Genomic DNA, 22,280 nt, shown 5'->3' on the forward strand with positions numbered 1-22,280 from the left:
CTTGTTATTTTCTAATTTGTAAAGCTTGCCAGGCAGACACAATGTGTTATAAAGATACTTTCAGTAGGCTTATCAAGACAGAAAATGTTAAACAAGAGAAGGTTAAACACACACACATACATATGTGTGTGTGTGTGCACGCGTGTGTGTTTGTGTGTTCTAGAAGGATTCTGGGTGCAACGGCTGGGATGGTGGTGGAGCAGACAATGAGTTATAATAAGAACAGTTAGGTTGTTGGTGCAGGCTAGGGCAGTCAAGAGCAGCGGTCAACTTTCAAGTGAGGTCTGTGACATAACCAAAGTGTGACAGATAATATTTAGTAAATATAATGTTACAAACCATCTTTTATTGCATGTCAGATATTGCAGACATGCAACATAACATGCAGACAAAGACTCCAGGCATGCTTCAGCAGATCGTCAATGACAGTAAGCATGCCATAGCACACAGATTAAAAGCACATTACAAAAAAAATTTAGGCCCCATTCACACCTAAGCATTTTGTAGCTTGAAGCTCAAAGCTCCAAAACAAACACAATCCCATTAAAATACATGGTGGACATTTTCATATGAGTGGTCACCCATCTGTAAGTGGATGGAGGTCCAAAAGATATGAGGTACTTTGAGGCAGATTTTGGCATTTTTGGCCTTAAAGACATTAATTGGAATGTCTGTAAATTTTCAAATAGAGTGTTTAAACATTTTTTTCAGGCGTATTTTAGCCATTTTTTAGCCTTTGGTCTTCTACTCCTAGTGCTTTCCATTGGCTAACACAAATATTGCCTGATGCTTGAACACACATGTACAAATTTTGAAATACAGTTTCTAGTATAAAAATATGCAAAATCACTAAATAGAAAATCTATAAACATGCCTGAATATTGCTCTGTGTTAGGTGCAAAAGAGATCACTGCTACTACAATACCTTTACAAATCAATGCTACAACAAAATGCTTCCTACAACCCCCTAAACATTACCTGTCCTGTATTCGCTATTTCTCTCACCAAACCTTGATTATTAGCCCACTTCTCCAACTAATGCAATACTGAAGCCCCCTCAGCTGATCTCGGTCCCTCCCATATTCCCACCCTATCTGCCCCCTTCCCATATTCCCACCCTATCTGCCCCCTACTTCTCTTTTTTTACATAGTTACATAGTTAGTGAGGTTGAAAAAAGACATCAGTCCATCCAGTTCAACCTATGATGTGTGTGTGTTTGCTTTTAACCGTACATTGTGTACCCCTGTATGTTGCGGTCTCCAAGGTGCCCATCTAATAGTTTTTTGAAACTATCAATGCTCCCAGCTGATACGACTGCTTGTGGAAGAGAATTCCACATCCTTGCCGCTCTTACAGTGAAGAACCCCTTACGCATTTTAAGGTTAAACCACCTTTCCTCTAGTTTTAGTGAATGGCCACGTGTCTTATTGTATCTCCTCTCTCTGAATAGTTTGTTCCTTATGCTAGGGTCGCCAGTACAGTATTTGTACATTGATATTATATCCCCCCTCAATCGTCTCTTCTCCAGAGAGAATAAGTTCAGTGCTTGTAGTCTTTCCTCATAGCTGATGTCCTCCATTCCCCTTATTATTTTTGTTGCCCTTCTCTGGACTCTTTCCAATTCCAGCACATCCTTCCTGAGGACCGGTGCCCAGAACTGGACAGCATACTCCAAATGTGGCCGGACCAGAGTCTTGTAGAGCGGGAGAATAATCTCTTTATTTCTGGAGTGAATCCCCTTTTTTATACATCCCAGTATTCTGTTGGCTTTGCTTGCAGCGGCTTGGCATTGCATGCCACTGCCAAGCCTGTTGTCTACCAGTACCCCCAGGTCCCTTTCCATCCTAGACTCACCCAGAGGTTCCCCCCCCCCCCTAGTGAGTAGCTTGCTTTCTGGTTTCTGGCCCCCAAGTGCATTACTTTACAGTTTTCAACATTAAACCTCATCTGCCATGTAGTTGCCCACCCCGTTATTTTGTTCAGGTCCGCTTGTAAGGTTTCCACATCCTGCATAGAAGATATTGGCATGCTTAGTTTAGTATCATCCGCAAATACTGAGATTGTACTAGATATCCCCTCCTCTAGATCATTTATGAATAAATTAAACAGGATTGGTCCCAGGACAGAACCCTGGGGGACCCCACTTTCCACACCCGCCCAATCCGAGTACTCCCCATTAATCACCACCCTCTGGACTCTCCCCTGGAGCCAGTTCTCTATCCAGGTACTCACCCTATGGTCCATACCTACCTTCCTTAGTTTGTACAGTAAGCGTTTGTGGGGAACGGTGTCAAAGGCCTTTGCAAAGTCCAGATACACCACATCCACCGGCTTACCTTTATCTAGGTGGCAGCTCACTTCATCGTAGAAGGTTAATAGATTGGTTTGGCAAGAACGATTTTTCATGAATCCATGCTGATTACTACTAATAATACAGTTTTCATTACTAAAGTCTTGTATGTGGTCCCTTAATATCCCCTCCAAAATCTTGCAGACTACAGATTTTAGGCTGACCGGCCTATAGTTACCCGGGATACATCTCGGCCCCTTTTTAAATATTGGTACCACGTTGGCTTTTTTCCAATCAGCTAGCACCATACCTGTCTGTAAACTATCCTTAAAGATCAAGAATAATGGTCTGGCAATCACCTGGCTGAGCTCTTTCAGAACCCTCGGGTGCAAGCCATCCGGTCCCGGTGATTTATTTATGTTAAGTTTCTCTAGTTTAGTTTTAAGTCTATCTTCTGTTAGCCATGGCGGTATTTCCTGAGGTGTGTTGTTTAGTTCGGCCTTACAAGCTAGGTTTGTGTAGCCCCCGATTCTTTTGTGAAGACTGAAGAGAAGAAATTATTTAACACTTCCGCCTTTTCTCTGTCCTCAGTGGCCATATTTCCTTTGTCATCTTTTATGGGGCCAATGTGTTCTGGCCTCGCTTTCTTACTGTTTATATACTTAAAAAACTTCTTGGGGTTCTTTTTACTCTCCTCCGCTATATGTCTCTCGTGTTCTATTTTAGCCGCCCTGATTTCATCTTTACATTTCTTATTACACTCTTTGTAATGCTTAAATGCTGCCAATGACCCCTCAGTCTTGTATTTTTGAAGGCCTTTTCTTTAGCACTAATATACATTTTTATGTTGGAGTTTAGCCACCCAGGGTTTAGCTTTGCTCTTTTAAATGTATTTCCCTTTGGAATGCACTGGCCAATCCCCTTGTTAAGTATGCTCTTGAAGCACTCCCATTTTTCCTCCGTGTTCTTTGTTCCCAGGGTTCTATCCCAATTGATATTTTCTAGCAGTGAGCGCAGTTTTGGGAAATTGGCTCTTTTGAAATTCAGCGTCTTAATATTACCCTTGTGCTTCCTATTACTGTAATTAATACTGAAACTTATTGACCTATGGTCACTGTTTCCTAAGTTCTCCTGTATTTCTATATCCGTGAGCAGGTCTGCATTGTTAGTAATCAGTAGGTCAAGTACCGCATTGTTTCTTGTCGGTGCATTCACCATCTGACCCATGAAATTGTCCTGCAAAACATTTAGGAACTGCCGAGCCTTGGCTGAGTGTGCGGTTCCTTCTGCCCAGTCTATATCAGGATAATTAAAGTCCCCCATTATAATGACATTTCCCATCCTTGCTGCCAATCCTATCTGTAAAATGAGGTCCACCTCCCCCTCCTCCCTCTGGTGGGGGGGCCTATAGCATACGCCCAATATTACCTTCCCCACCGTGCCTTCCCTTTGAAGCTCTACCCATAGGGATTCTGCCTCGTCCTTAGCTCCATTATTAATATCATCCCTCATATTTACCTGTATACTGTTCTTAATATACAAACATACCCCTCCCCCTTTTTTACCTTCTCTATCTCTGCGATAAAGGGAATACCCGTGAATGGTCGCCATCCAGTCATGAGAGCTGTCAAACCAAGTCTCTGTTATCCCCACAAAATCTAAGTCCTCCTCAAACATCAGCAGCTCCAGCTCTCCCATCTTGTTGGCCAGGCTTCTGGCATTGGTATACAAACCTCGTAATTTTGACCGGTTACAAATATCCTCATTTGATGTTTTTAGGCTGCTCTTGTGATTTTTCCCCATAGCCACCCTGGGTATAGGAGCTCCAAACACCCTACCGCTAATGCCCCCATTTCTGCCCTCTGAATCTTGCTTTCCACTGGCTAATTCTACATCTGTACCCTCCCCCCCATTCCCTAGTTTAAAAGCCTCTCTAACTTTGTGGCCATCCTCGCACCCAGTACGGCTGCACCCACCCCATTTAGGTGCAATCCGTCCCTACAATAGAGCCGGTGGCCGACTGAGAAGTAGGCCCAGTTCTCCAGGAACCCGAAACCCTCCTTACTACACCAGCTTCTCAGCCACTCGTTAACTTCCCTAATCTCCCGCTGCCTCTCTGGTGTGGCTCGAGGTACAGGTAGTATTTCGGAAAATACTACCTTGGAGGTCCTTCTCCTCAACTTAGCGCCTAAGTCCCTGAAATCGTTTAGGACTCTCCATCTTCCTCTGCCTATGTCATTGGTACCCACGTGTACCATGACAGCTGGGTCTTCCCCAGCCCCACCAAATAATCTGTCCACCCAATCCGCAATGTGCAGAACTGTTTCTTTTTCTTTCTTTCCAGTTCCAACTTGCCACCCCTCCCCCTTTTTTGTTTTCCAACCTAAGCCCAACTATAGATGTTTCTGTTTTCTACTCATGAGTTATAAGCTAATAACCTCTTAAATTTTCCTCCTTCCTTTATTTTTAGAATTAATGACTCTCCTGTGGAACACATCTGACTAGATCGTTTAGTAGCTGTGAGTTACCTAACCTCTGGTATACACAATGCCTATCCCCTGCTATTGGTATTCCACATTCCACTTATATTCCTTTATTATCCCACACCCTTTTCTTTTTATTGAATTCTAGTACTCTAAAACATTCTGTAGTTTGGTGAACTGTTTTCAAACATACATGTACATGTTTCTATCATGTTACAATTATGCACACTTATGTGTTCTCCTTTTTATTATTTTTTTTTTTTTTTTTTATTGAACAAGATATTTTTTCTCACCAAAATCCATTACAAAAGAATCAGAGGAAAAAACTATTAAAAAAAAGGTTGGACAGCACAGAAAGAGGTTGAAAAGCATGAAATAAATAAACCAACCAGGCTACTGTTTGTAGGGGCCCTGAAGGCAACATTAAAAAGGGTCAAGGGCTGCAGGCTGGGACTCGTGGTTTAGGAGATAGGGATGGAATAGTAACAGTCATGGAAAGCATTTGTGTGCAGGCAGAACATTACCCCATTTTTGTTTTCAAATAAAGTTTATTGCAGATAAAATCAGGATTGGACTGTGGGTTTTATCATTTGGGAGACTTTGAATGTCATAAGTTAGTTATTAGCCATAGAAGATGGTAGTAGTCTTGGCATCATTAATTCACTATCAGTTCCATCAATTTCTGAATTAGTTGCCTCTAGAGGGAATGAAATTAGGTTTGGTTACTATGGGACTATAAGTCATAGATGTTTTGAGTTTCTGCAGTTCTCCAAGACCCAACATTGCTGTCAACTTCTATGAGTCTACAACTCTGGGCTGTCTTATTTAGAAGTGTTATCCCATGATTGCTATCTAGAACCTGTAGAACTACAAGTCCTCCCCTATTGTATCTGTAGGTTTATTATCTGTGAAGGCTTAAAGTGAAGCTGCTGTTAAAACCTAAAATATGTTGCTCCCTGCAAGGGAGAACTTAGTTACTCACCTCCTCTTGCAGCTGTGACACAGATTTCTGCAGTATTAGGTGAAATTGCCTGCTGTAGATTCAGATTTCTAGGCCCCTACTAAACTCATTAGTTCAATCTGGTGGCCCTTACATCACTACTGTATCTTCTAGGGATGGAGGATCAGCAAGAGGAACCACATAGAACCATGGTTCAGGAAATCAAAATTATCAGAAGTATTGACTTCTGAAGATTCTTCAGGGGCGGATATCTGCAAACTACTACTGTGATCAGCAGGAGAGGTGAGTATCTAACTTAATCATTTAACCACTTAAGGACCGCCCACCGCAGATATACTGCGGCAGGCTGGCCCTCCTGCACGAACTGACGTAGCCCTACGTTGGTCGCGCGCTTGCAGCTAGGGGGCAAGTGTGTGCCGGCGGCGGGGCGCTGTCACCCCCACTAGGCATCGGGGACTTCGATGCACGGGACAGGCGGCTCCGATTGCTGCCAGGCACCCATGATCGCTCCCCGCTGAGAGAGGACGACGGTCAGCTATTGTAAACACAGCTGGCGGTTCTTCTCTCTGGAATGCTCACAGAGCGCCCAGTTAGAAACACTCCCCTAGGCTTGCATTTAACCCCTTGATCACCCACTGTGTTAACTCCTTCCCTGCCAGTGTCATTTTTACAGTAACAGTGCATATTTTTAGCACTGATTACTGTAGTAATGTCACTGGTCCCCCCAAAAGTGTCAAAAATGTCAGTTAGGGGTCCGATCTGTTCGCTGCAATGTTGCAGTCCTGCTAAAAATCGCAAATCGGTGCCATTACTAGTAAAAAAAAAAACAATAAAAATGATCTTTCCCGTAGTTAGTAGACGCAATAACTTTTGTGCAAACCTATCAAAATACACTTATTGCGATTTTTTTTTTTTTACCAAAAAATATGTAGCAGAAAACAAATTTGCCTAAAATGTTAAAAAAAAATTGATTTTTTTTTTTTTTTTTTTTTAGAAGGTTATATAGCAGAATGTGAAAAATATTGTTTTTTTTTTTCCAGAATTGTCTCTCTTTTTTTGTTTATAGCGAAAAAAAAAAAAAAATACACAGGTAATCAAATACTACCAAAAGAAAGCTCTATTTGTGGGCAAAAATGGACATCAATTTTATTTAGGTACAGTGTCGCACGACAAAGCAATTGTCTGTTAAATTAACCCAGTGCCGAATTGCAAAAAATGGCCTGGTCATTAACCAGTTGCCGACCAGCTCCTGTACATTTACTGTGGCAGACTGGCTCGTACAGGCAAAATGACGTAGATCTATGTCGCTCGCCTGGGAGAATCTAGGGGGTGAGCGCGCGTTGCTGATGGCGTGCTCCCGCCCCCCATCGTCAGCGGAGAAACCGATGCGGGTGTCAGGCGGCTCCGATTGCCATCTGACACCCGCGATCGCTCCCCGCTGAGCACCCTTTCTTCTCTTTGAATTTGTACCCATAGACACAGTCTGAGTGAGGTCCTTGGCATGAAAGATGTTATAAAGTAAAAACAACTGAGCAGCACAATACATATGTACAGCTTTAGGAGGGGTAAAGCATTTGTCTGCTTGTAATCTGCTGATTTCTACTTTACCTGTTTATGAAATGTCTTTGCCTTGGTAACAGCCAAGTAATCTTATCTGGTAGTATACACTAACATTAGGGTGCTATGAATGGTGGCCTTATTCTGTCTGTTTTGCGTAAGTCAAAAACTGAGACTGCACTGAAGAATACAAAAAAAAATAAAAATCACGTTGCCTAAGGCTTGTGTCAGCTAGTGAGCACACAGCATCATTTAAAAAAAAAAAAAAAAACATGAAGACATGATTAAGCAAATATAGTTCTATCCACATATGCAGGAAAATAGTATATATTTGTTAGCTTATTCATTCTTCAAATGAAATGTTCTAGCACTAAGTACTAATGCATATGGCGAACCGTGATATTTGATCTTCCAATAAAAAGGAGTAGTTGACTCTAAGAAGAATAAAGCTGCTTTGCTTTTTTGGCAAATCAAGGCTTACTACAGCATCTTCTGTATTTTGCATATAGCACTTTAAACAAACTGCTTTATCAGATTAATTCTCAACAGACATAAATGTGTATTTCTTTTTAATTGCTATGATTATTTGAAATTTGCATATTTGTTTGTGTTTTGCAATATACTGTGTATATATGGAGATAAATAGAACTAATAACAAACGTAGCACACATTATTGGCACTAAGTCATTAGGACATTTTTTTTCCGGCAACTGTAGATTAGGGATGAGCTCAGGCCTGTTGAATTCCTGGTCCAAACTCACCTGAGCCAGCGCATCAGGAGGCTGTCAATGTACTTTCCTCATCAAAACGACCAAGGCATTCCCTACCTACAGCCACATCTATGCACATTCATTGACCAAGTACAGGTGACAGCTTACTGGTGGATTGCTCAAGTGGTTGTGGACAAAAAAACGAACAAGCCTGTGCTCCACCCTACTGTAGTATTACTGTAGTCAAAAATAGCTTAAACATATCTTGTTAACTAAGATTCACTCAAAGTTAACATACACTTAGCAAAGTGAGCATTTATTTAGTGAACCAACCCCATTGTCACCAGAACAGAACAGTAAAGGAATCCTGATACACTCCTACATATGTCACTTCAGATTCCAGATCTTAAAGTATGAAAGCATGCTCTTGAGAGCAATAAACATAATTATTATTTAGATCATCAACCACAAAATAATTTCCTAGTGCAACCTAAACTCTAGGCATGCACTCACAGCTTTTTAGCTTTTTTTAACTTACCAGAAACATTAGAATAACATAATAATTCAGTAGTCGGATCACATGTGTTTATATATCAACCAGTATAATATTTAAGACTGGGAATATGCCTTCCAACAATTTAGAAACATGCTGCTATTAAGCAGGGGAATGTCAACAGATGTACTGAGCTAAAAATAAGTGTTGCCGAGATGTTTTTCTTCATGTATTAAGAACTTGGTATCAATTATGAGACACAATGTAAAAGCCCAAACATATGGTCAGGACAAAAAAACACGACACTATGTGATGAAACACGTGGAGACTTGATGAGGTTAGATATAAGACTTATATGGATAACATGGGTATGAATTTATTATGTATGACTGCCAAACAGAACTGCTGTCAGAAGCTAATTTTTACAAAGCAACAGTGGTGCATGTTGGCGCAAAGTAATTTCAGCATTTTTCCAGGTCTTTGTTGTAAAAAACAATAATCTACATTTTGTATAGAGCAGTATTTACAATAATGGCACCCATGAGCCAGTACCTAGCCCAAAATTAAAAAATGCTTATTTTCCATTTTTGCTTTTTTTTTACCATTTTTGGACAGTTGCAGTTTAAGTAGGGAAATGGTAGGGGAAGGTAGTGCAGGGCATGTGGAGAGGAGTTCTAAGGCTCGTTATACTTCAAGAAACATAGAGCCACCTCTCTTTTCTCTTGCTTGGTGGTCTTTGCAAATGAAAATTAGCTCTGTATAGAAATCATATCCAATTTTGCCTTTAGCTAGAATATTCTAGCACTAGTTTTGCTAAAACAATCACATGTCATAAGGGACAGTGTTTGTATAACGTGTGCCCTGTATTTGTATTATAATAATCTAAAAGATAAGTTTACCGAACAATAGTATGAGCAAACTGAAGTGTTGATATCAAACTTTATATTGACTGACAGATGGTAAGTTCACTACAGGACTCCCATAATTCAAATTTTAAAAACTGTTGCAAGTTGCATGTCAAATTAAATAGTTACTAAATCTCATTATCACTTGCCTTTTTATCAGTTCCAAAAACTGATATTTCTATTAAAGTGGTTCTAAACTCTGCATTGAGTTAAAAATAAAATTCTACTAGCTGTTCCCCACCCCCTTTCCAAAATACTTACATGAGCCCTCTCTGAGTCCAGTGCCGTACCCATCTGGTCTCATTTTTTTTCTTACAGGACAGATTGAGAGCAATAGGAGGCATTGGCTCCAGTTGCTGTGCTGCTGTCAGTCAAATACTATAAGAAGAAGGCGGCAGGGGAGGGGAGGGGCAAGTGGTATGTGTGCTGCTTGGGTACAGTGCCAGCTGGGAGAGGAGTGGAGAGCGCTGACAGGGGACCCCAAAAAAAGGGGGAAAGGGAACGCTCTGGGCAATATCATTTTGGAAAAAAAAAAATAGGGTTTAGAACCACTTTAGGGATGGCTTGGGAGGAAAAAGATATCTACTGGATTACTACACCTCATGGAAATACAAGAAGCTAGAGCTCCTACTCCAATTTTCCATAGAGTTCTAGATATATGTAACAAACTGACAGATGATTTAATCTGAAAAAATTAGCTAGGAGTGACAACATCTTTAATTTAGTTGAATAGAGTTACAAATATTTTAATGTAAAGTAGTGTAGTGTGAATTAAGTAGTGTCGAACAATGCATGTTTATCTTAATAGGGATCATATGTACAAATGATTAAGATCCATGTACAGGGAACAGGTATAATTTGTAGGGACAATTGACCACATGCACCACTGGTAGCAACAATGATTCTAGGTTGGTCACCACATGCTGGGAAAGCCAGTAAACTAAATAGCAGTACAGGCTTAACTATACACATCATCATCAATCAGTATTACATTGTGCTGGATCTATTCAAATGTGTGACCTTTGTGGCCATTTGTATCCTTTTCTAAAAATTGCTGAAATCATTATTTTTTGTGTGGCAAGCTATTGTCACCATATCATATTTATTAAAATACACCTGTAGTTTAGTAGAAAATGTAATGCTTTGAAGAAGGAAGGTAGAAATAGACGCTGTTTTTTGGTCAGTCCACTGATGTCATTTATAAATAGTCATTTACTGCCTTATCTAATCCTTGGTACTCCCTGCCTAGGAGGTAAGGCTTAAGGAGAGATGTTGTGATAGGCTCAGTTGTCACTCAGCAATGCATCTCAAAATATGGCTAAAAGTGACTTCAGACTTCCACTAGCTAAATTCAGTATATGGGTTGATGTGCTTCGGGCTAGTGTTGACGCTTCATTTTGACATTGGTTTAAGGCACTTCTCTGATTATTTATTGACAGGTGGATATGACCTCCTTCTGACTCACATTTGACCTGTTTCAAGTAGGATTTGCATTTTCATAGACTTGTATAGAAATGCATAACCTGTTTGAAGCAAACAAAAGTCCATCGACACAGGCCCTTGCACACACATATAGGAGACATTTTGGTAAAGAGGAGGGACTTCAAATCATACTTCCAAACTCATTTTAAAACCAAGAAAAATTAAAATTAGCTTTACCTTTCCTTCCTTCTGGCAGCATATTATTTGCTTCAATGATACAGGTGAAGTTTAATCTCGCTGTTCAGAGCCATGCACAGGCACTGTAAACTCTACGAAGCTTTAGAGTTTGGCTTCAATTAGTAAATGGATAAAAGTTTTATTCTTGTGGATAAAAGAATAGAGAGAAAGGATTTTTTTTTTTCAGAGCTAGGTGACTCTGATTAGAGCAAACTATTTTTTCCAACTGGCTGCTTTGAATTGTTACCCCATATATATATGCAGCACAATGGAATTCGGCTTGTAAAGTGCTAGGGTTATCTTTGCACGCCAGATTTTAATTAGATTTGTGTGACAGGTAAACCCCATTAATAAGAAATTTTGGAAGGTACTATCCATGCAGATTTAAGCACAATTAGCTCTTCAATCCTGTCATTATTACAGTCTATTCAGTGGCAGCAGCTTATCCACAAGGAATTAAGAGCAAAGGTAAGTTCATTGTTCAGAAAAGCACAGAATATTAAGCCAACGTTCAAAAACTTTGTAAAATACCTGTATATAAATCCCCGTGAGCATACATGTCAACCACATAGCGACAGAACTGATATTGATCTGACAGAACAAAAAGGAAAATACTAATCAACAGGGAGCAAATATCAATATGCGGTTTGCCTGAGCAACAAAGGATTAGAAAAAAAATAAACATATCAGAAAAGAAAATCAGGGATTGGAGAGCATTTTGCTTTATGCCTTTTATTTAATATTGTATTTGTTTGCTATATAGTTTTTTACAGTTTACATTACAATACTAAAAACTGCCTTATCACATTTCTCTCTACATACAAGTTGAAGCGATTTCTAGAAGTACTGGTTCTGTATTTAAGACATAATATATTTTGTTCAGAAATATGTCCTTGGGTTTGAACATCAGATTCTGATGCACAATGGAGCCATGATTTTATGGGGCATTAGACAGAGGATATAGTGTTTTGAAATTAATATAGATGTTAATAGATACACTATATCAGGGGTCTTCAAACTATGGCCCTCCAGTTGTTCAGGAACTACAATTCCCATCATGCTTGGTCATGTCTTTGACTGTCAGAGTTTTACAATGCCTCATGGAATGTGTAGGTTCGCAACAGCTGGAGGGTCGTAGTTTGAGGATCCCTGCACCATATTGTCAAAAGCATTCGGACGCCTGCCTTTACATGCACATGAACTTTAATGGCATCCCAGTCTTGGTCCATGGGGTTCAATATTGAGTGGGCCCACTCTTTGCAGCTATAATAGCTTCAACTCTTCTAGGAAGGCTGTCCACAAAGTTTAGGAGTGTGTCTATAGGAATTTTTTACATTCTTGCAGAAGCGCATTTTTGAGGTCAGGCACTGGTGTTGGATGAGAAGGCCTGGCTCACAGCCTCCACACTAATTCATCCCAAAAGGGCAAGCCAGTCAAGTTCCTCCACCCCAAACTCGCTCATCCATGTCTTCTAGGACCTTGCTTTGTGCACTGGTGCACAGTCATGTTGGAAAAGGAATCCCCAAACTGTTCCTACAAAGTTGGAAGCATGAAATTGCCCAAAATGTCTTGGTATGCTGGTGCCTTAGAGAGTTATTTTCACTGAAACTAAGGGGCCAAGCCCAACCCCTGAAATGCAACCCCACACTATAATTTCCCCTCCACCAAATGATTTGGACTAGTGCACAAAGCAAGGTCCATAAATACATGGATGAGCGAGTTTGGGGTGGAGGAACTTGACTGGTCTGCATATAGTCCTGACCTCACCCCGATAGAACACCTTTGGGATGAATTAGAGTGGAGACTGCAAGCCATGCCTTCTCATCTAACATCACTGCTCGACCCCACTAATGTGCTTCTAGAAGAATTGTCAAACATTCCCATAGACACACTCCTAAACCTTGTGGACAGCCTTCCTAGAAGAGTTGAAGCTGTTATAGCTGCAAACGGTGGGCCAGCTCAATATTGAACCCTATGGACTAAGACTGGTATGCCAATAAAAGTTAATGTGCGAGTAAAAGCAAGTGTCCCAATATTTTTGAAAATAAATTCTGGTAGTGCTTATGCACAGGGTCGTGTACCTCTACAAGCTAGTACTGGTTCAACAGTAAATTATTGGATAGCTGCAGGCCTTAACTAGAACCCCTGCTTACATAGGGCCAAGGACTCTATTTCTAAAATTACACCAACCAAAAAGCACCAGTGCTGTCATATGAGAAAAGAGCAGTCACATAATTAACATACCCTGAAGTACTGGATATATATTTTACATCACAGCTTCACTGAAGAGAAAGGAACACATACTAGCTGACAAAATTAACTTGCTCAAAGGTATTGTGAGATTGAGATGTGCTAAATTTTTGAAAATATAAACAATTTTTCCAAATTTACCAATCACAGGACATTCTTCTCATTCTAATTATATTGCACTGCATGGCCTTAGAACTAGCAAGATAGGATTTTTTTGTTTAGCTTAGAAATGCCAATCTTGGGGCTTTGTTATGTGCCAGCCCTTTCACCATAAAATAATGGCATGCAAGCAGCCATTTGTCAGTGTGTGCTGATGTAGCATAGCGCAAGCCTACAGTCTGTGTATAGCGAGGACTTTACCATAGATGGATTACCAGGCACCACGTGCAGCAAAGCAGACACTGCTATAAGTGTAATAGACTATAGGATTTTTTTTTAATAACAGACTAATTTAAAAAAGGGGAACAGATATCCACAGTCCACTTTAACCCTCCTCTTATGTTAGCTTTCTGTTACTATCCATGATGTTAACGGGTCGGTTTTGACCCGTGTCTTAAATCAGCCATAAAACAATTATTTATCATCCAATTTATTTCTTACCTCTTGGTTACCTTGTTAGGCTTCTTTATCCTTGAAAAGATTGGTTTTAATATTTTTCGTGTGACCCCTTAGACCTTTCTTTTGATAGCATACCTCTCATTTTCAAATTTAAAAAATGGTAAAATAAAGTCAGCAACTCTGAAATGTATTTGTCCTATGTTTCTTTACTTTATTTAGAGAAGCAGACAAGCAGGCAAAGAGATAGGCCCCTCCCTAACTACAGCTCACAGGGTTGAGATGTGATTGGCTGTCAGTGTTACTAAGCAGAGAGAGTGTTTATAATTTTAGTTTTGGCACTTATTAGTGTCCTAAAATCCTATATTATAACTGGGTCAGAATTGACCCTAACACCATAAACGTCTTCATTTTCACCACAGTATTTTATAATTTAGTGAAAAGGATTCTTTTTCTATTAAATTGTTTAAATGGAGGTTCCTGACAAAGTAAAAAAATCTTGATGCAATAAACAAATTTATGTGATACTTATAGACATTCAAAAATGAAAACGGGTCGGTTCTGACCCTAACATAAGAGGAGGGTTAAACCACTGTTTTACTCCACACCATGGCCTACATTTAGCAGCCCATTCATAACATAAAGTGTGTGACGCCTATGGTGGCTCAAAGAATTATCTCGTATTTGCTTCAATTACCCAATCCTATGCAAATTATATTAATTAATAATTTGAATGGATTCATTATTAATTTTAAACTTTACACTTGATTAGGTGTTCAGAGTGAATACAGGTTCACCTGGCAAAAAGATCACACCTTAAAGGATTTCCTTCATAGGTTTAGGGATCACTCATGCAATTAGTGCAAGCACACTGTAATGATTTGTGCCTGCTCTTATTCATTTGATTTAAGTAAATTAGGTTCGTCATTCATCTCCTTATCAATGAAAACATTTTGATTGGATTAGGAAAGCAAAACAAAACATAAGCATACTTTTCCCCAAAATAAGTTTTACTTTAAGTTCATTTAATTTATAAGGAAATATGAAAAAAAAAAAACACCACACAAAGTGATAAAACTATTTTTTGCTACTTTGATGCCATTAATCTGCAACGGTATTGCAGCCATTTCTTAAATGCTTATTCACAGAATGACAACACAAAACAGACTCCCAGATAAAAATTTCAATTAAACAGGTCAACTGTTTAATTACATATACAGCACAACATTTAGCACAACAGAGCTTTCCCTTCTATCTTATTAGGCAAATTGACAACTTTTATTTTATGTACTTTTTAGCAACCTTGTTATGCAGTGCTTAAAGCGTGTGTGAATATTCAGCAAGTGACACTGTGACCACTGTGTCTTGGAAGAAGGTTTACACCTCGCTATATTCTCTACAGATGAATAAATCAGAGCAGCAGTAGCATCAAAGACTTTACTAACCATCAGAAAATATAGGGAAAATGGAACCAGGATTCCAGCCCAGTAATTCTTGGTTCTGCCAAGACTAGGTACAAATAAACATCCCTGAGGACCTCTGCCTTGTCTCTAATAGCTTACCTAACCACAACTCTCCTCTATACAAAACCCTAACACTAAGGTCCAATTTTGCATGATGTAAACTTGGGAAATTAAAAACTGACCAGAAATGAAAAATGCATAAACAGAGATTACTATTAAATTTTACAGTAAACTTTCTGCCAGGGAAACAATTTAATGCAAAATAAAGGACACACCTACATTAAAAAACTGGTTCCAAGTCTAGCTAAAACAAAACAAAAAATGTCTGAAGTTTCCTCTTAAAGTTGTATCCATCTGAAATGGGGATACTTCCTTGAAAAGGATTAGATGGCCAACAGGATGTTCTTACTTGGTTTGGTTCTTTCTTCCACACTAAAGCTATCTTTGAGATGTTTAATTGGTCCTCGGTGCAGCATATATTCAGGATGCAGAAAAAAACCCTAAAAACGATGATGCTGCTGCCCCTTTATGATAGGCTATATAATACGCTAGTCTATAAAAACCCACTACAGTCTGTACACATATTATTTATTCATTTGTTTATGAGTGTGATGGAGAAATGATTGCAGATCATTCTTACAGTCTGATTCACTAATGTCTCCTTTGTTTGGGAGATCTTCAGTAGAGTTCTTTTGGTATGTTTTACCTGGCAACTCATCTTTGGCTTCCACTTTAGTCTTTTCTGCCTCTTTGGGTTTAGGCTTAGTCTTGCTGTCTTCCACCACTTTGGCTTCTTTTATGTCTTTTGTCACCTTGGCTTCTGATATCTTGGCTTCTGATACCTTGGCTGTTACTTCTTTCTTTGGCTTTTCCTCTACTGCAGAGACCTTTGCTTTCTTTTCCTCTGAAGTGGGGATTGAGATTTAAAAAACTCTTAACTTTATATTTAGACCATTTCTACTTAATCCTAAAAATATATAACTTCTGTATATAAATTACTGTAGACAAACCAACGTTTTTTTATGGATCAGTGCTAAAGTACTAAATCTACTAAAAATACCCAGGCATGAACCAAAAATTGTTTAAGTAGAAATTATTCATCAGTATATAATTATATTGAAGGGTTAGTACAACTAAAAGTGGTATTAGTCAAACTGACTTAGGTATACTAAGTTATCTGCTGGCTTCTTGGATCCCTTGGGGACTCTTGAGGCAAGAAAACCCTTTCATAATTTTTGGATAGGTTTAAAGACTCCCTACCCAGTAGGAGATTTGGGTGTTTCCACTCACTTTTGAGTGTTTCCACTTTCCTGTTTCATTCTTAATGATATTAAAAAAAAAAAAAAAAATCCAGCAAGGAGAATAGGGCCCCTTGTAATGATGGCAGCAGATGTGCAGACCTGGAACTTCAATATGCATAGAAATTCTGAAGAGATAAATCACTTTTTGTTCATTTACCACCCTCCAAGTGGGAGGATTGACCAATTAAAAAGAAACTGTAATAAAAATATATGCTGCCCATATAAAATACAGGCACCCTGCTTTTACTGTCTATGTGTGGCCACTCTGACAGGCAAACTTCAGTATGTGCCATCGACAAAATGTGTAGAAAATAGGGAGAATACAACTTGAGTGAAGGTCTACAATGTATGTAGAAAAAAGTGGCCACAAACCCAGAGGTGATGTATACTGGTTGGAGAGCATATAAAAGGAGGTGGATGTACACTGTAAAGAGATATAAAGCTGGGTATTTGGAAAAAAAAAAAGCTGGGTAAAGAGGGATGTTTACTGATTGTGGGGAGAATGCTTACTGTTTGGGAGTTTCTAGTCACCCCACAAACTGTTCTATGTCAATGACTAGCAAATATTTTAACTTAATCATCTGATCTAGGGCACCCTCTTTATGTACAATGGAGTTTTCCAGATCAGAATACTGAAATACTTAATATTGAATCCTGTCAAATATTAGCAGCAATTAATGTGATTAAATAGAGTAAATTACAACCATGTAGTAAATGGCAGCTTATTTGGTTACATTGATACATATTATGATAGACTGAAGAAAAATAGACACAAGTCCATCTAGTTCAACCAGTAGGAGAAATACATAGACAATTATATTATAAATAAAAACTGTATTATTTATTTTTATTTTTTTACAGTCAAAAGAATCCACCTGCCAAACAAAAGAATTAAGCCTACACATGATCAGATTATTGGACACATTTCATAATTTTTTGTTGCATGCTAGTCTCATATCGAAAGTGAAGAGGTTACTTTCATACATACATCATTTTTTAGCCTGCACATTCAGTTTCTGTCATCCGAAAATGTATAATTGGCTGTCGAAAGCACGATACGAACGATCCAAAAATCAGATCATTTGTTGGATGAAATTTTACATCCAATTCTCTTATCGTGTGTACGGGCCTTAAGGCTTCAATCACATATGCGTGTTTTGAATGCTGTGATAATGTATCTTAGGAGGATATCTCAGGAAAGTGAACCTAAAATTCTGCAAGCTCAGTTAGAGCACAATACATATAGCTGAACTGTACCTTTGCTGTTACTGGTACACGGCAAATTTTAATTCTCCAGAAAAATAAACATAAAACAAATGGAACTGACCTCTGGCAGGAACCTTTTTCTCAGGTTTTGCAACTTTTTCAGGTTCTTCTTTTGTAGTTACTTAAAAAAGAAAGGATAAAAGAACAGATTGTAGGAAAAATGTATATTGATATTTAACCATAAAATGACCATGAACACTAGTCATTTTTAACAATTTCCAAATTTAAAAAATTTCTCTTAGCTAAACTGATTATACATACTGGGAGGCACTGACTGGCAGGATTATGGACAGTCTATATCAGTGTTTCTCAACTCCAGTCCTCAGGGCATACTAACAGGTCAGATTTTAAGTATTACCGTGCGGACATGCAGACAAGAATACTGCAATCACTGAGCAGCAAAATATATTACCTGTGATGTATTTCAGTTTTCTTGCAAACCTGACCTGTTAGTGTGCCCCGAGGACCGGAGTTGAGAAACACTGGTCGATATGTTTCCCCAACATTTCTCGCATAATTAAGAGTTCTAGGGTCAATCGGTAATACAGAGAAAACAAACATTTTATTTTCTCAGAGCTAAATTTGTGCTGGTCTGTGTCCTTGTGCCCATAGGGCTTTGCAGAGTTTTTGGTGGGATGAAGCCTCCTATGTCCATTGTTTTTTTAGCCATACCTCACTAATAAGTTAGCTGTCCATAGGACATTATAGATGTAAGCTGACTAAGGCTCAGTGGCTCAGCCTCTCTCTGGGATATGAGAGTTTGCTGAATACTGACAGAGAAGATACCCTTCCACCTCTCTATCAGCGCAGGGGCACGTTTGCCTGTGGCAGTTGTAATTTTTGTGAATGGGTTTGGAATGGAAGGAGTATCAATCTACCCAATGGGCAATGGTGGACCCCACATTACACCATCACCTCTCAAACAATAGGAGTCGTATATTACATGAAGTGTAAATGAAAAACTTTCAATGTTGGATAGACTAAAAGGCCATTCTGGAAATGTATAAAAGACCATGTTTTTGACTTAAGAATGGTAACATGGTATCTGCCATAAGCTGACATGTTGGGCTTTATCATAGCTTCAACCTGGACTTGATCAGATTTTTTTGCGCTTGAACATGTGGAAAAATCCATCAGAGGAGGGGACATTGATAAACGCCTCCTCCAGTTGGATACTCGATGGATTTCCCAGATGGAGGTAACAAAGTCACCAGGCATTAATGAGAACATTCGTTTCAATTATTTTCTCTAAAATAGCCTTTTTTCCTGCCTTATAGTTATTTTTGTTGTTATACATTCATTTTGATTTAATTGTTGTATTTAACATTGACATTCCAATGGTACCATATTTTACAATGCTGTTCATGATGTAGCACGGATTTTGGTTGGTGCAGGGGGGTGGTGGACCGTATTTGGGGTTTTGGTTTATTTTTGTCTCTGATTAAGCACTCTTTTGGATGTGTGAGCTATTCACATGATTTACTCACTGTAAAGTCTTGAGCCAGTTATGAATAAATAAGGTTGCCCTTGATGGGGATTAAAACTAAGAAAAGGGAAAACATTAGCTAAAAGATGGTTTGTCTTGTTGACTAATCTATATGTGTATTTTTGGTCTGCGGACTCGTCATGCCGTTTAGTGGTATCAATAATGTTAGGGATCCCTTAAGTCTTGAGTATATTCTAAGACCATTCATTGTTTCTTGAATTATAGCCATACTAAGTTACAATTCTAACAACGTCCACTAGATTACTGATCACATGCTCCATGTTTGGATAATGGCTCCTGTGGGGCAGATTACATGGTCTCTCTCTTCCATTCTCCTTCTCCTCCTCCTTTCCTCCCCCTCCCTGTTCCATTTGGTCTCTGGCAAGGGGGGGTGATGTGTGGGAGGGGATGGTCATGGGTGGCATTCCACCTTTCTTCCAACTAGGCGCAATGGTGCATTCAGCAGCACCCCTGTGAATTCTGCTGATCGGACACTGACAGATGAAGCAGTGGGGTGGGGGAAAGATGCTTGATTGCCACCAACATATCCCCTATAAATACAGAGGCACAGGGCACATGGGCTGGGAGACATTTTGCTCCACAGCACTGAGGACTAAGTATGCCTGTTTCCATCTGTGTTGAAGGTAGGATCACAAGGCTCATTCATGTCCTTGGAAATCAGGGAGAATATGATGTCATTACATTGAGATTCTCTCTCCCATCTAAATGGATCTAGGTTAGCATCATTTTGAGAGTACGCAAGCTGGGCCGTTTGAATTACTTTTAAAGACACATTGAAAGGTGGTCTATATTATGACCCTTCCACCCATTTACAAATGAGGTTTGAAAACCCTTACTTACACTGATGTAACAATGTTGTCATTTGTACCTAGATCATTGTGCCATTGTAAGAGAGTAAAAACGATTTGTCTTTCCCTTGCCCCTTGTGGGTGTGGATTGGGACCTTTGAACTACTTTCCTGTATAGGTAGCTACTACTCCTGTACGGGTATATTTGCCATTTATGCTTCTAACTATTATTGCAATCCTTGACCTTTCTGTACCCCTCAAGGGGATTTACACTGCCCTATCTTACATATTGTGTAGATTTGGCATAAGTTATTGATTTTATATGAATTTATATATGTACATTATTGAGGTGTTCATTTGGAACTACCTATTTTCAGTGACCATATCTTGGAGAACCCATGAGGAAGCCTAATTGTGAACTGCGTTGGGATAAAGCATTGAAGCAACCCTCCCTGTCTACCTCTCTTATATCTCTCTGATATTATCAACTGGACTCATTTATTATCATTTATTATGTCTATAGATAGCTGAACTGTACCTTTGCTTTTACTGGTACACGGCAAATTTTAATTCTCCAGACAAATGCACATAAAACAAACAGAACTGACCTTTGGCAGGAACCTTTTTCTCAGGTTTTGCAACTTTTTCAGGTTCTTCTTTTGTAGTTACTTAAAAAAGAAAGGATAAAACAACAGGTTGTAGGAAAAATGTATATTGACATTAAACCATAAAATTACCATGAACATTAGTAATTTTTAATAATTTCCCATTTAAAAAAAAAAACGTCTTAACCAAACTGATTTTACAGTAAATACACACTGGGAGGCACTGACTAGCAGGATTATGCACAATCTATATGTTTCTCCGAGTTATCACATAATTAAGAGCTCTAGGATTAATTGCAGATATGGAGAAAACAAAGGTTTTGTTTTCTCAGAGCTAAATTTGTGTTGCTTTAGATCCTGGAGCCCAGAGAGTTTGTAGAGATTTTGGAGGGGTGAGGCCTCCTAGGTTCATTGTTTTTTTTAGCTGTACCTCACTAATAAGTTAGCTGTCCATAGGTCTTTATAGATATAAGCTGACTGAGGCTCAGTGGCTCTGCCTCTTTCTGTTATATAAGAGTTTGCTGTCTGGTGAAATGCTGAGTAATGGCAGAACTCTAAAAAGTTACATGGGTTGTGTTTTGGTGAACCCATTAGGAGGCATCCTGTTAGTCAGGAACTGATTTGAGTTTAGCTGGTTGCTCAGATTGTTTGTTTTATGCTGTTGAATTGTTGTACAAAACGCTCCTGCATTGAACTGCCTTGCTAAATACAAGTTCATGGCAACCCTGTTTGGACCATTCTTGGGTGCCCCTGTCTTGTGCATTGCTTACTCCATCAACTATCAGTTGAGACTGCCCCCCTTACAATGTACAGTATATATATAAATAGGGGCGTTATTCCCATGTGTGTGAATAGTCCCTGAGCCTGCCTGCCAGCCAGTTGGTAGGAGTTGACTGGTGATCTTGTGGGTGATCAAATGTGTCCTTTGTAGCACGTTGTAGAGAAGTCTGTAACTCTCTTTGGATTGTGTGCCATGAGCATGATCAGATCATGCATTCACATCTGACTACTTTCTATTGTCTTTAGCCATATATACACAGTGTACAGTGCTGTAAAAAAATAATAATAATAACTGTTCCTGAAATTCTGCAGTCCTTGACATAGTAAAGTGAACCAGAAGGGTTTAGAAATGCACACTAATGGTCTAAAATACACTGGTAAAAGTTACAGTATATTACATGGGACGGGGATGTACAATGCTAATGTAGAAAGCAAATCATGTCTCAGCACAGAGAAGTGTGGCAGCACAGTGTTATAGGGCAGTTCTTAAAAATTACCTTTCCTTTTCAATCTGCAGCGGCTGTAAATTTCTGAAAATGCAATGCATTATGGCTACCTGGAGTTGTTCTGTACACAGAATGTGTACTGACCACACCCCAGAAACATTATTTCCTGGTTGGGTGATTGGCTCACCAATTTTTCAAGAAGTCGGCCTAAGATACAAGCCAGATTTCTGGCATCCCTTGCAACAAAAATTTTGTTTTTG

General features: G+C 39.1%; 1 protein-coding gene across 1 annotated transcript in view; it reads right to left on the minus strand.

Annotated features, from left to right (window-relative positions):
• Nucleotides 1-22,280, minus strand: part of TRDN (triadin) — a gene marked incomplete at its 3' end in the record, with an annotated part of 647,190 nt that overhangs the window by 358,270 nt on the left and 266,640 nt on the right. Inside the window, exons 20-22 of the mRNA XM_082250910.1 lie at nt 20,798-20,857; nt 16,034-16,231; nt 11,591-11,650 (exon numbers count right to left, since the gene is read on the minus strand). Of these exons, the coding sequence (XP_082107036.1) occupies nt 11,591-11,650; nt 16,034-16,231; nt 20,798-20,857 (318 nt within the window). The remainder of the gene's footprint in view (nt 1-11,590; nt 11,651-16,033; nt 16,232-20,797; nt 20,858-22,280) is intronic.

This window comes from Pelophylax lessonae, assembly GCF_965119305.1.
Source record: "Pelophylax lessonae genome assembly, chromosome: 3".
In the NCBI taxonomy this organism is placed as follows: domain Eukaryota; kingdom Metazoa; phylum Chordata; class Amphibia; order Anura; family Ranidae; genus Pelophylax; species Pelophylax lessonae.